General features: G+C 36.9%; 1 protein-coding gene across 2 annotated transcripts; it reads right to left on the bottom strand.

The window, feature by feature from the left end:
- Positions 1-3: 3 nt before the first annotated feature.
- On the bottom strand, positions 4-9,983 carry LOC139118828 (ADP-ribosyl cyclase/cyclic ADP-ribose hydrolase-like). Of its 2 annotated transcripts, none has more exons than XM_070682318.1 (9): positions 9,840-9,983; positions 6,357-6,510; positions 5,497-5,604; positions 5,154-5,283; positions 4,631-4,861; positions 4,258-4,337; positions 2,498-2,584; positions 1,991-2,086; positions 4-1,077 (listed from the first exon to the last, which is right to left on the bottom strand). In XM_070682318.1, exons 2-9 carry the CDS (start codon positions 6,503-6,505, stop codon positions 906-908), a joined length of 1,053 nt encoding a protein of 350 aa, XP_070538419.1. In that variant the 5' UTR covers positions 6,506-6,510; positions 9,840-9,983; the 3' UTR covers positions 4-905. The 2 variants fall into 2 exon arrangements, with proteins under 2 accessions (XP_070538419.1, XP_070538420.1); XM_070682319.1 differs by having other exon boundaries at positions 6,357-6,522; positions 9,840-9,979.
- Positions 9,984-14,781: the final 4,798 nt, after the last annotated feature.

Below are 14,781 nucleotides of genomic sequence, written 5' to 3' on the forward strand. Positions count from 1 at the left end.
CACTTCCATCAACATATATAACTTTATTTGCACGGGTTAAAAACAGTGGATATACTGAGTCAAACCTGTCCATTGGTCGCCCTTATAGAGCGTTCACCTCTTTATAATGGTCACCCTATAGCAGTTCCTTGACATCTTACATGTAAAAGGCCCTCTGCAGAACAGAGGGCTCTGTAATGTGGTTAGTGGCCACATTTCATTGTTCCCGATTTGGTATAGAAAACCTGTATATTGTAGTCAGCATATCTGACTCTGGATGAACAGCAAATGTAAACAATAACTGAATAGACATCCAATCCATCCGTTGTAAATGAAATCAACTGCTAGGCTTTAATTCGTATTCCGGCTTATATATTGATAGGATATCACTTTCCCGGATTCCATCACAAAGTCGACAACAATTATTGAAAGGGTTCATATTGCCTTATGTTTATGACCAGTTTTATTCTAGTGATTACAAGAAGACACTGGCGGTATGCTAATGTGTTAGTCTGCATTTTGTTATTCTCAAAAGTTGTAAGATAAGGTATGTGGGTAATTCATAATGTGAGTGATTAATGCACATGAGATGCAAATATAGGTCACGACCCTCGGAAACTCCAATGAGATACCAGTCACGTATCAACTATTTCTTAATTGCCTAAGTTAAAAAGCTATAGGTAAATGTGTCTCTATCTGATATATGCTAAAGAATGGTAGACAAGAATAGCTGCATTCTCAGTCGTAAACACAGGAAGTAACAAAATATGAGTGGGAAAGGCTAAACACCGGACTACTTTTCAGGGAGTAAAAGGCAACCTTCACGATGTTTGAGTTTCGAAAACAAAACACGGCAAGCCATAAACAACGGCCTATTCTTATCCATGGATGGCGTCATCAACTGCAGAAAATTGCAGCAAATAGACTTATATCGGTAGTTCGACTCTTAGTTGGTGTGTAACGAAAGCATAGAGTGTACAAATTAACAACAGCAGAAAATCAAATTCCACGGGAGAACCACTGCCCTGACCACCGCTCCGAAAATGACACCGTTGAGTCCCGTTGATCGCATTCTGCCAGTCTTCGTCAGTGAATCCCCTGAAATGAGAGTGAACGAAGGTTCGAAAGAATAAATTGTTCGTATGGCAACAGGCAAAAGTATGCTTCCACAGAAACTAAGTCGTATACCTGTCACACCCAACAACCCTCAACATAGTTAATAAACAATTTTCTGCCTTTCTCTGCCATTCAGTGTAACTTAAGCCGCATGCATTAAACTCGTACAGCGTCCGTTCTGTTGATGTTCAAGATCTATTTTGGTTTTATTTCTTAGTTCTGTTTCATATGCAACGTCTTTTAGTAGTCGCCATCACTCTATTGATCATGCGATGCACTTCTTTCGCAAGTCTTGCTTAATTATCGTCCAAAGTAACTCTCCATTTATATTTGCTTAAGTTATAATAATATCGTTCCTCGACCTCCTTACAAAATTTCTCAGTTCTATTACAAGCAAATTCTTCGGTTTAGAATTCTTTATCAGATATAGAAAAAATCTGCCAAAAGCATACAATCTCGCTGGCTTTCAGCGAAATTTGAAAAAGAGAAACTTAGGTTGCGCTTGTGTACCTCCATGCTAAGTTGAAACTCTAGAGAAGGGGCAGCTTCTATGCAGAAGTGCCATTATAAATATGGCAAAAAAGTGCCTCAGAACACAGCCCAAGTAGCTTTGTATTCATATGAACAAATCAGTGCTCATAAGAGGGGCAACTCTTACCCACAATGCAATCTGGCTGTCTTTTGCTCAAATTTGACAGATTTAATCTCTGAGCTTTAAAGCTATTCATAAAGTGCTTTTTACCCAAAATGCGAAACAAATGCAAAAAATTCGATACAGTAATCTGCCGATAACTTAAAATCTTACGAAAGGGTAGGATACAAATGTCAAGGCTATTGATTGGCGAAAATGGGAAAAAGTGACCAAATCTTAGTTTCTCCAAGTCTTGATACTCACGTGAAATTCTTACACGTTACGACCGACCTGTCTTTAAACAACCGTTTAATCTCCTTTTCGAGTTCCAGAATCGAGCCTGTACCACAGGTTTCATTTCTGTACAGGAAAGGTACAAATCAATGTGAATAACTTTCGGCTTCGATGACCTAAAGTAATTTTTGTAAAATCGTACCAAGCAAGAAGTTTTTCTGATCAAAATGTATATAGTTCTATTCAAGCATATTGTCAAGGCGACGGATTCAAAATCTTGAAAAAGTAGTTTTATTTCTCTAACCTTGACCCCTCTTTATCGTCAAGTGCAACCACTCGATCAAAGTTACCAACGGTGATTTCATCTTACTACTGAGCTATTACGTTTGACGTTGAATGTTTAATATACACTTTCTGGAACTGACAATAAACAGCTTTGTCATTCACAGTAATATTTAAAACTATTCCATCACTGCGATGCACTACATTTCAAATACTTAGAAAGATGTGGATATCAACAAAACACATATAACTTACATGTTTTCTGTCGAGTTCATGACAAGGATGTGAACACGACGCACGAAGTTTTTGTTTAGATTTTTGAGTTCATACTCTGCAAAGTAACTGAAAACAGAAATGAAAATCAGAATTATATGATTAAATAGCCGTTTTGGTACCTTGGTTCTGCGCTGTTGTCCTGCTCTGTTTGGCTTGCCTTGAAATTTGGGTTTCTGCAGACAGTTTATCTCGTCGAATTCAAGAAGTATGAATGATTGTTGCAAGAATTTGTACTGCATTGGCGTTGGAACTCTTAGAGATCCTACGAAAGCATTGTGAATGAGCATTCAATAAAAATAGTTATCGATTATCTTAAAGAGTCAATTACCGTACATTATCACTGATATGAAGCTGAGAAAGCGCCCTCAGTGGTAAATCTTTAAATGTTGTAGAATCAATAGCTATGAAGAGTAAGTGTACCACGCGTGTACCAGACTGATACTGCAGCTGCGCATGTATGTGAATACCCTGCTACTTGTAATTCAAATCCATTGCATTCAATGCTTTTTTCAAAATTAAAAGAAAACTTCAGGTTTGTATCTGGTAAAATTTTACATGACCTCCAAGCCGAAACACTTATAAAGCTGATCACGTGTGTTTCGTTTTAACTGTCCGACGTTACATTTCTTTTTTAAATGTCTATTTTGAATTGTGAACTAGAAATACAGTAGACAAACATGTATGCTAGCAATGTATGTCCAGACACTATTCTTTCCGGAGAAGACATGTGCAATCGGTGCGGGTGAGGACGTATTTGTGAGTGTAAAAAAATTATTCTTAATTTGAATCAAGGCTAACACGACGGTGGAAGCTGGTGGTACATGCTCTTACACTCCTCGGCGGATACGCAGTGTGACCCGCGCCTGTCCTGATTTTGAGATTATCAATGCAGCAGGTGCAGCCAACGGAGCTATTCATCGAAAAAGCTATTCCAGGAGCAATTTTTGAGGGCAGGGGAAATTTTAATTTTGCTAGGGCAGGGGACATGTTTTTAGGTAGTAGGGGAGCAAATTTTAGTTTTTTTTGTAGGGCAGGGCAGATATCGGTTGATTGTATTGGGGACAGGGCTTGGCGAAAAACTTTTTGAGGGGAATTGTTTCCAGGGCAGGGGAAATTGGCAAGTTTTTTTCGCCACAGGGCGAGGGAGCTTCAAAAATTCACAATGGGGAGGGGAAACAGGCAAAAATAAGTGGGGAGTGGGTAAAAATGAAGTTTGAGTGTGGGAGGGTAAGTCGAAAAATGTTCTGTGGGAGGGCTAATTATGAACAGCTAGTTAATTACCCTCTTGACTTAAAATTAGTCAATTCACATTATTTGTCATGGACAATATATCTTATCATAGTAAGGACCTTTTTAAAAGTGCATTGTTCGTTGGCTGCACCTGATGCAGCCCTGCAAAGCTATGTTGCATTCGTTTGCATCAGGGCTGGCGTTTCCAGGCCGTTGTGGGCTCATTATTGTGGTGCACTTAGACAGCCCCGGTACATACATATAGGTACACAGTGATAGAATCTACGTTCATGATTTTGGTATAACTAAGCATTTGCCTTCGGACTGGCACTGCGTAAGAGATTAGCAGCTGTGTAGCGAAGCAGGGACTGTGAGAAAGTCTACGTCCATGGTAACACACCGCGTTTGGTACTTTCTCCATGCCGTTGTACGTTAAATCTATAAGTCAGGGAACCATAATGGAGAGACACACCTCTCTGTAAAATACTCTGTATACAAAAAAATTATACCTGCTGTTATAAAACGCGGCACCATTTTTGTTCGCACCATCCAAAAGGACTCGCACTTCACCTCTTGCTTGCTTGGCAAACTTATCAAAAGAAAGAAAAAATGTAAGTGAAATAAAGACGAGTCAATATAGATTACAGACATATATATGACCTTGTAGTAAACAGTTAAATTATTAGAATCTTTATTTTCTTCACGTTGAGAGAGGGCGTGATTTTACATTGGTTAGGAAATAAATGGATGATCTTACAATGTAAATAGTTTAAGGCATCTTGAAGAAAAATGCAAGATGCCAAATTTATGCGATTAATTTGTTGCCGGTGAAAGATTCAACAACACTTTGTGTGTTAAATTTGGATTAAAAGGCCAGCTTACCTCAATGGATGCTTGTTGCCAGAAGGCGCAGTGGGATGTAGTGAATGGATCGACGCAATCTTTTCTATCTGGGCACTTCTCATAATTGATACCATCACCTTCAAGCTGACCACACCATTCATAGTCGAGTCCGTCCATTACATTGCCTGTCATAGTATGCTCCAAAGTCACATACGGAATGGCATCGTCGTGAGTTGCCTTGTAGGGTCCCTCGCCCGAATAGAACAGCGCCTGTACGGCAAAAAGGATAAACACTATGCTGATTGTATTGTGTATCGGGCTATTTTCCTTGGAAACGACAAAATCACATAAAGTTGACAACACAAAACGATCTCCAACGTATAAAACTTATTTCAACTATGAATATGAATAACACGATATGATATAATAATAATAATAATAATAATTTATTGTTTAAAGACCACTACACAAAACTGTCTCAGCGGTCTGTACAGTACAGTAAAAATTAAAAAATCCTAATAAAAACATGGGCTTCCAATCGACTCACTTATATTGGACGTACCTTATTTTTAGGTACATAGTGTCTTGCCTCTTTACAATAAGGTTCATATCGGCTTCTGTTAATGCATGCTTCCTCGTATGCGAAGGCATACTTAAACTTGTGCCATAGCTTACGGCAGTTCTCTCCCTTGCTGAAAGTAGAGTGCAAATGACATTTTATCAGTTTAGTCAAAATGCAAATGAGATCATCAAGACCATTAAACAACGCTAATGTATGTATGTATGTATGTATGTATGTATGTATGTATGTATGTATGTATGTATGTATGTATGTATGTATGTATGTATGTATGTATGTATAAAACGTTTGTTTGTATCCAAGAACGTTTGTCATATGTTCTCACCTCAGTGGACAAGAGGCCGTATGATTTTTACATTTTGCGATGAAGATATCAGTTAAGTTCTTTGGAGTCTTCTTAATCTTTGGCTTATAATAACAGTTTGGTCTGGAACTGCAAGATGACAGGATAATTATATTTATCTCGAAATTGGTATGCAATTGCCATTTTCAAACAATGCGGTACGTCAGGCAGTGAAGAATTCACGATTTCTCATATACCCATGACAATATTGCTCTATCATGGAGAAGTTTACCGTATACTGTCTACGTTGATATTTTGTCGTAAACGTCGAGATGTCCACCTATGAAACCTAGGCTCTAGCAGGTAGCGCGATGACTGTGTTCCAGGACTTTGTAGGCCCTAAATCAAATATGAAAGCTATCGGAGACGCGCTATTAGAAAGTATAAATTTTGACCAATATGATGGTCAATTAATTGTACATGTCAATCAATGTCATCATTGTATGGAGAAATTTCACTGTGTTAATAGCTACAAGTCAGTACATTTGTTTTTAAAAAAAATGAGAAAACTGTATCTAAGAGACAGGTAATTATTATCACATGAACATTATCATAAAAATTAGAGCTGCTACATTTTAGGAATGTAGGTTCAGAAAAGAACCTTTTGTGCAAAAATGAGAAAAAAGCAAGGTTAGAAGTTGAGGGATATCTGTATCTGGATATCTTTGAACGCAATCATCTACATTCAATGGCGCATCTTCAATCTGAATGCTGCTACATGAAATAGTTCTAAAATTTCTTTGCATTGAACGGACACACATACAGGCAGACAGATGTAAAGAAAACAGAAGAAGCTGTCGACATCTTAAAAAGCTCTCAACTTCATGTAAATGTTTACCAACCTAACGCGGATCATGAGTTCAGGCGCCTCACTGTCTGCGCTGGATAATCCTTCACAGCTCAGTCTATTCGCTTTGGAATTCTGGACTTGTTCGTTGAGAATTAGAGTCAGAACCAGCAAAACGTACACCAATGGCGGTCCAGTCATCATAGCAACTGAAAAATATGCTATAATAACTATAAAAACGGATTTGTAAGTGTAAATTCAGTCTTTATCACACGGAATCCAAATATTCATGCGACCAAACTATTTCATGGTCAACTCAAGTATTTTGATCGTTAGGATCACAGGAATTTCCTGGGGTCATGACCTTTGGCTGCTCAACCTTGTGAGTTAAATCCCCTACCCGATTTATATTACAATAGCAATAGTAACTTGTAAACTAACATTCGAGAAAAGAAATCAAGTCAGATGTATTGCCTTGTATGTCTCAGATGCGATTTTCCTGAAAAAGATGAATGTTTCTTCACAGATAGACATGCAAGAATGCCAGTATAAAATATCATTTCCCACTATATTATCTTTTTAGGCGATTTTTACCGAATCTTTGGTCTTCAATCCAATCAAATATTTCTCTTTCATTGTTCCTGCAAAGGTTGTACAATGTTTCTGCCATGAGAAAGTCCTTTACGTCTTCTAACAGGATTTCAATAAGTAAACTATCACTCTCTCTCTTCAATTCTCATCGCTTTCTCCCTTCCTTTTTCTTTCTCCCCACTCTATTTCTGTTGTCCGTCTGTTACTTTGTCTTTTCTTTCAATGGTTAATTATGACTTGTGGCATTTGTTTTTATGTTGCATGGCAAGGGCTAAAATTATCATCAATTATCAACATTCTTCTTGGTCTTGGCAACAGCACGTTTTATGATAACATTCCTTGGCGCCATTGTTGACAAGTTCGATAAAGTCTGACACACACAACCTTTTTAGGTTAATTTTGCCAAAAGGTCAGTATTTGGGTCTTAATAATTCACACCTTTGAGTCAACTTTTGTCACCTTTAAAAAATATGCTCCAGTCATTTTTTTCAGATTTTTGTCAAAGTTTTGATAACAATGTGTAGCCAATGAAATGTGATGTCCACTTGGTCCAAAATTATCAAAAATTTACAGAAAAAATTTGTAAAAATTGGGTAAAATGTTTCACTAAAAGGTTTAACGGGTATATGAAAGGGAAAACATGGATTGCAGACCATGTGGTATAAAATTATGCGTACATTACACTTCCTGCAGAACAATGCTTAAACATTTGGACAGATCACGTCAAGGGCTCTAAAAGCTCGTCACACGAAAATATGTAGCTATGACTTTCTGAAAATAATGACAGAACATGCAAATTTGGATGTCACAATTTGTTAAACGCACATGTTTCATAAAACCGAAAGTAAATAACAAAAGTAAATACAGCGTAGTGTCTTAGCTACGGTTATGCGTCCAAGAAACGTAACGTGTGCCTGTCTACTGTACACATTCCCAGCCTTGACATTTCAAAGTACCGTGTTCAACTGACCATATGTATATATGCCAGTATTAAGGTAGAATGCACCGCCGGGGCAGGTATTTGGACTCTCAAACTTTTACAATTCTAATATGATCTACCACTTGTAGGGGTTCATTTTAAAGCTCTTGGTATGAGAAAACTTTTCATCCTTTCAGTTTTTCGAAATCTAAAATTTTATTTTTCTCCATAGAGTTAACACAGGGACAGAAGCCATTTTGAATTCCTAATATCGGTAAATCTTGGGTATTTTGTTTCTCTAGTACCAAAATTCCGATTTTTATTCTTGATTTTGAAAGAGAATGGTTGAAATATTCCCTTGTGAAAGTTTGAGCAAAAGTTTACCTCTTTCACTTTCGAGGCGCATACTACCTTAAGTAGTATTGAAGCTTTTTGCAAGATTTCTGCTCAGTTATAAATCATGGAGCAAGTATAAAGAATATGAACGTTTCTGCTGCCAACTGTATCTTCCTCCAAATGAAAGTCTACATCAGGTAGTGCTGCTGATATTGCTTAGGCTCTGATTTTACAGGAAACTTTATTTGTGGCTTGATCTTTGCAATAGTAGAATGGAGAGAACTGTTTGTGGTTAGTCTCAACGAAGAAGGACCGAGTACCTGTACTGCGTCTTCTTGCATGAAAAATTTCACCAAAACATTGATCTATTTTTCACTGAAAATCGAAACGATATATGCACATCAGCTGGGAGGTCGCGTTATGTTTATCAGTAAATCCAAAGAATAGTATGTCGATAACCAAACCGGAAGAAAATACGGCGTTGGTATTTGTTACCTATATAAACAGGTGACATCAATTTTCTTAGGTAGTTTTTGAAATTGTGCGAAATTCTCACAGATGTTTTAAATGAAAGTTGCAATTTTAAGAGCTAAACATATGAGCAAATTCTCAGAATTCGCCTTGAGAGTTTGTATATCTATAGTAGGGATATGACAAGTGCAAGGCAAGATTTCATTTTCTGTACTGCGTTGCAAATGTCACATGATCATGATTTTCGAGATGTTATTTGCATAAACTGTATATAATAACTTCTTAAGGTACATGTGAAAGGCATAAAAAGGAACTGTACTTCAATCGAGTGAACTGTGCATAAACTTAGAAAATCCATGAAGAATTGTTTTAGGATGACGAACTGCACTAAAATCACCGAACAGGAGTTTACTCAGTGCCCTGTGGACTGAAGTAGGCACGCGTATAGAAGTCAAAACGAAAGTAAAGAAGGTGCGGTAAGGTTATGCGTTAGTATGGCCTTGGAAACATGAAAAATCCTGCATTCCTTTCAAGAATTCAAATTTTCACATCCTCTTCATCAGCTATGCTAGACAAATGGCCATAAATATGCCCAGCGATGGGCATACTGGGCATGTACAGCGTTACAGTACCGTTCGCCTCATTGGTAATGTCGCAGTATATGTACTACAGGTGTCATAAACTTCACACGGTCACACAATCTGGAATGCGGAAACTGAGAAACCACCGAAGGTATGAAGCAACTCGAAGACTTACTCTCAAATTCCAACTCCTTCTCCTATCTGGTGTTCGTATGTGTACACTTGAAAGCAAGTGCGAGAAATTAGGCTGCTGGTGTATTTTCTTTCGATTGAAACTTAATCGAAAATGCATGTTTTCCCCACAGTGTTAAAACAGAAAATGTCGGCCATTTTGAAACTTGTAAGATCGATAATTCTGTTGTAATTTGCTTCAATATAAAAATAATTGCACGTTGATTATGGGAGAAAAGAGTTTACAGTTCAGGGTCAAATGTTAGCAAAAATTAAAATTTTCATTTTCGAGGTGCGCAATACTGCAACGCGCACCCAAGTGTGACTGAATAAACAGCCGTCTGTCTAAATCGAGGCGACGTCAACTGTGTACGTATATACAAGTATGTAAATCGATGTGTGAGAGCAACCAAGTTGAAATGCATCTACTTAAAAAGGTTTTAAGGAAATGTCAAGAGGTGACAATTACCCGTTTACTCTGCCAAATAGTAAGGTGTCTTCTGGTCAAGTGTAATTCCCCTTAAAGCAAATGCCTGTCTAAAACCAGTAATGGTCCATGGTGGTCGTTCCACATCAGTCTTTAGCTGCTAAGGTGATGAAGGGGTCAAACTTATTGTTTACCTACTGTCAATATTTTCATTTACTGCCGGGTTAAATGGTGAGCTTTAAGCGTCTAGGTAACTTGAGTTATAGGGGTCGTAGTCGACTTTACATAGGCTAAACACGAGTTTTGTAAATGATACGTATGCCTACCTAAAGTGAAAAAGAACATTATATATATATATATATATATATATATATATATATATATATATATATATATATATATATATATATATATATATATATATATATATATATATAAATCATTATATATATATTATATAAAAATCTATCAAAGATCTATCAGGCAGACAGAGACTGTAATAGATAGATATAAGATAGATAAAAGATCGATCGATCGATCGATAGATCGATCGATCGATAGATAGATAGATAGATAGATAGATAGATAGATAGATAGATAGATAGATAGATAGATAGATAGATAGATAGATAGATAGATAGATAGATAGATAGATAGATAGATAGATAGACGGATGGATGGATGGATAGATGGATGGATGGATAGATGGATGGATGGATGGACGGATGGATGGATGGATGGATAGATGGATAGATAGATAGATAGATAGATAGATAGATAGATAGATAGATAGATAGATAGATAGATAGATAGATAGATAGATAGATAGATAGATAGAGGGATGGATGGAGGGATAGATGGATGGATGGATAGATGGATGGATCGACGGATGGACAAGCTGACGCCAAACAAGAAGCAACAGAGCTGAGAAAAATATTTACGAATTAAAATGGGGTGAAGGATACACAAATAAAATAAAAATAAAGCATACAGATCAACACGAACAACCATAAAAGCATATCTAATGTCAATTTTAACGAATAACCAAAAATATCAATATTATGATTGTTACGAACGAATTCATTAAACTTGTTCATGCATCTGTTGGTTTGATAAATGTAAAAACAGTGATACGTCTACGGGACTGAAAGTAAGACAAATGCGTAAAACTTTGCCAGATGCTTAAAAGCAAAGCTTTGATAAACATTCGGTGGTTGTCGGTGTTGCATGCATGGATGTTGTTGCAGTTTGGAGTCTTGGTCGTTGTTTTCTAACATTCATTTTAATATTGGTAGTCTTCTGTTGAGGTACAACGCGCCTCGGGGACAGATATTCGGACTCTCAAACTCCTTTAATTCTTTTCTGATCTACCACATGTGGAGTTTCATTTTGAAGCCCTTTGGGTAAGAAAAAATTTCACAGTCTTAGTTTCTTGACAATCGAAAATTGTATTTCTCTTCGTAGAGTTAACACAGGAATGGCGGCCATTTTGAGTTTCAAATTTCGGTAAATCTTTGGTAATTTGTTTCTGTAGTGTAGTTTCAAAATTTGCACTGTTACCACCAATTTTTATTCTGGATTTTGAAAGTGAATAGTTGAAAGATTCTTTGAGGAAAATTTGAGCGAAAGTTTATGTCTTTTACTTTCGAGGCGCATACTACCTTAGGCTGCATTCACAAATAACAGTTGTGGTGGCCGGGGAGGGAGGGGGGGGGGGCGCTAGAGGAATCGCGATTAAAATCTTTTTTTTTTCAGATTCCCCATCAATGCCCTCAAAAATTTTCAAGTCTCCTGTCTGTATGATCAAAATTTTTAGTCCCCCACTCAATTATCATATAGCCGCATACTTATTAGGCACGCAAAGAAAAAACAAACAAACATGTATTGGGCAGTTCTGCTCGCATGTGTTCGACATTATCTGTTATTAGCAGTTTATGGAGCCCTTTTCCTATAAGGCAAGTTCTTAAATTGATTCAATTTTAATCGCATTAGTGGATTTTTTGGATTTATCAGTGTAAGCCGACTTGAGTTAATACAACTCTTGCCAGATCAATGGCAGCTGCTGAGGAGCACACAATGATAATCATGAGAGAGTATGCAAATTGTGAATTCCTGGCTACATTTTGCCAAATTGTGAAATACTGAGCATAGTGACCTACCGAAGATATTATTTCAAAAGTACGAGACATACATGACTTAGATGCTGCTCAAAATTGACAAAACTGGCAGGTTAAATATTCCATAAAATAAACGTTTTAATCTCTAAAATTGTTGGTGTAATAAAGGTAAATTTGGTGGAAATTAACTAATTCTATTCAGTCACACATTTTTTGTTGAGAGTCTTTAGGCCCCCTGTTGAAAGTTTTACTTTTGTGTTATTTTAAGATGAGAATGTAAAAAATTAGCAAATCAAGCATGGTGACCCCATCTTTTTTCTTTGATATTTGATTATTCTCATATGCCAGAATTCAAAAATCCTTGATAACTTTCAAGTTCCCTGGTCTTCCATATCATGTGCTGCTCTCTTGTCTGATCTTGTGTACAAGTGTATTTCACTTTTGTGAGCGTCACTGACCAAAACTCTTCTTCAACTACATCAGAGTCAGAGCTATCTCTGCCACTGCCGATACGCAGTGACAGTGACACTGCAGTAAGTAGCACGGCAGTCGCTGTATTAACTTTGATTATTTTGACAATAGTCTTTTCAGCTTATACAACCATGTTCTTGTTCTACTCCCTACAGCATTTTGCGCTGTCTTGTATTCAGCTTGCCAACACAGCCTGTGTATGTGTACTGTGCATTGTATCATTGACAAATGACTTTCAGTCTGGATTCTAATTCAATTATCATCCAATACAAATTAATATATACAGGCTTTGTCGATAAATTGAATATTGTGTGTTTCAGCATACTGTAGGGATCGAGACAGCAAGAAAGTGTATTTGATATATTTCTTAGAAATATTGCAAAAATTATCAACAGTTGCAGCTATGCCCCGTTACTAAGCCCCCTTGTTTGGTTTTTGAAAAATCCTACATGTTTAGACTTTTTCGGGATAAAAGTCATGAAATGTGACAAAACGGTTCTAGATTTTGCTTAATTACAATTAATATTAGAACAATCGGATGACATTGATGTGCAATTGAATTACCTACCAAACCTTGGAATTGGAAGATGTAAAGGGAAGGGAACTAAAAAATTTTCAAGTCCCCTTATAGGCAGTGCAAAACCTTCAAGTCCCCTTCAACTATCCCAAAATTTTCGAATCCCCCTCAATTTTTTCTCACCGTTTTTAGTGAACGCAGCCTTAAGGGACTGGTCAGTTTCTTCAGCCTGGGGGGGGGGCGGTGGATTCATGGGGGGGGGGTCACCCTGTTTTTGACTTTGGTGATAGGGGGGGGGGTCACCATGTTTTTGAAATACCCAATGGGGGGGGGGGGTCAGTGTGTTTTTGAATTTTGACACAGGCTCATCATTGCCTAAAATGCTAGTGTCAGCCACAAATTTCATCATTCAGTTGTATTTTTCGGCGCGCCCTTCGGGCGCGTAACTTTAATAATCAGTCATATTTTTCAGCACGCCCAACTTTAACATATCAAGCATACATACATCAGAGATATCTGTATGTTCAATATTTTTCAGCGTGCTCTTCAAGCTCATTACTTTAATATATCAGACATTTTTCAGCATGCCCTTCAGGTGCATGATTTTAATATACAAGGCATATATATCAGAGATATCAGGATGTTTCATATTTTTCGGCGCGCCCTTCGGGCGCCATACTTTAATAAATCAGAGATATCTTGATGTTTGCAAAGTGAAAGTGTACATTATGAAATCTGCATTTCATATGAAAAGGATGACAAATTCATGATACTTTTCTGTTCTCTCTATGAGAATTCAGTATGAGAAAGCAACATGCATAAATATTTCACAATATATATTTGATACACTGACTTATTTTAGAGATAGAAAAATGACAAGATATCTTTCCTTCTCATTGATGCAATTATTTTCCTTTGTGTCACAGGTTTTCTGTAGAAAGATGCTTTTTTTATGAACAAAACAGTTAAAAAAGGCAGTTTTTGTCATTATTAGCTTTGTTTTTATGGTTTCAATGTTACAAGAAAAGGTCCTCTCAGACACTGTACACATCAGATTTGGCTAAAAAAGCTCTCTATGGCTCCTCAGGAGATTTAATTGGATGGTTGGCAAGTCTTAACACAAATCAAAGTTTTGATTCACTGCTTTTTCCTCTTTGATATTAATGATTGACATCCATCTTTGTACAACAGTTCAGGACATCTGGTTTAAGCATAGAAAGTGTGAAATACATTCACAGCTCATTCAAAATACAGCTCATTCAAAATGTACTGTATTCAAACTTTAAGATTGACACTTTGAAATTCCTATCTTACAACTGACATGTTAACAACATAGAATGACTATTTAAAATATAAATATATATGTAACAAAATGTAATATATATATATATATATATATATATATATATATATATATATATATATATATATATATATATTATATATATATATATATATGATTATGTCCACCTTTTGTTTTACCTATGTCGCGCGCCGGGGGGGGGGGGGTCACCCTGTTTTCGAAATTTGGAATAGGGGGGTTACCCTGTTTTCAAATTTGGAATAGGGGGGGGGGTCAGCCACTTTTTGACGTCGGCAAAAAATAATCCACCGGCCCCCCCAGGCCGAAGAAACTGACCAGTCCCTAAGTTGTGTTCCGTTGCTCTTCAATGCGTTCATAGAATGGCAATTCTTTGATGTAAGGGAGAGTCACTTGTTTTTTATCAAAGACAAGAGGAAAGGTCAATATACTTTTGGTGCTGGCAATCATGAGAGAATCAGTATTTTTTATGCAGCCCTATTTTCAAATGCTCCACTTTTGTTCAGGCCCATAGAATTTGTTACCGTTTTGAAAAGAGCGATAAGTAGGTTTCTGTGT

Source organism: Ptychodera flava, chromosome 19 (assembly GCF_041260155.1).
Source record: "Ptychodera flava strain L36383 chromosome 19, AS_Pfla_20210202, whole genome shotgun sequence".
In the NCBI taxonomy this organism is placed as follows: domain Eukaryota; kingdom Metazoa; phylum Hemichordata; class Enteropneusta; family Ptychoderidae; genus Ptychodera; species Ptychodera flava.

Excerpts from the sequence above, each read along its gene's own strand:
- LOC139118828 (XM_070682318.1), bottom strand. The coding sequence starts at position 6,505 with ATGATGACTGGACCGCCATTGGTGTACGTTTTGCTGGTTCTGACTCTA. Across the intron at positions 5,284-5,496 it reads ACGGCCTCTTGTCCACTGAG|CAAGGGAGAGAACTGCCGTA; the intron begins GTGAGAACATAT and ends CTCTACTTTCAG. Across the intron at positions 1,078-1,990 it reads GTAACGTGTAAGAATTTCAC|GGGATTCACTGACGAAGACT; the intron begins GTGAGTATCAAG and ends CTCTCATTTCAG.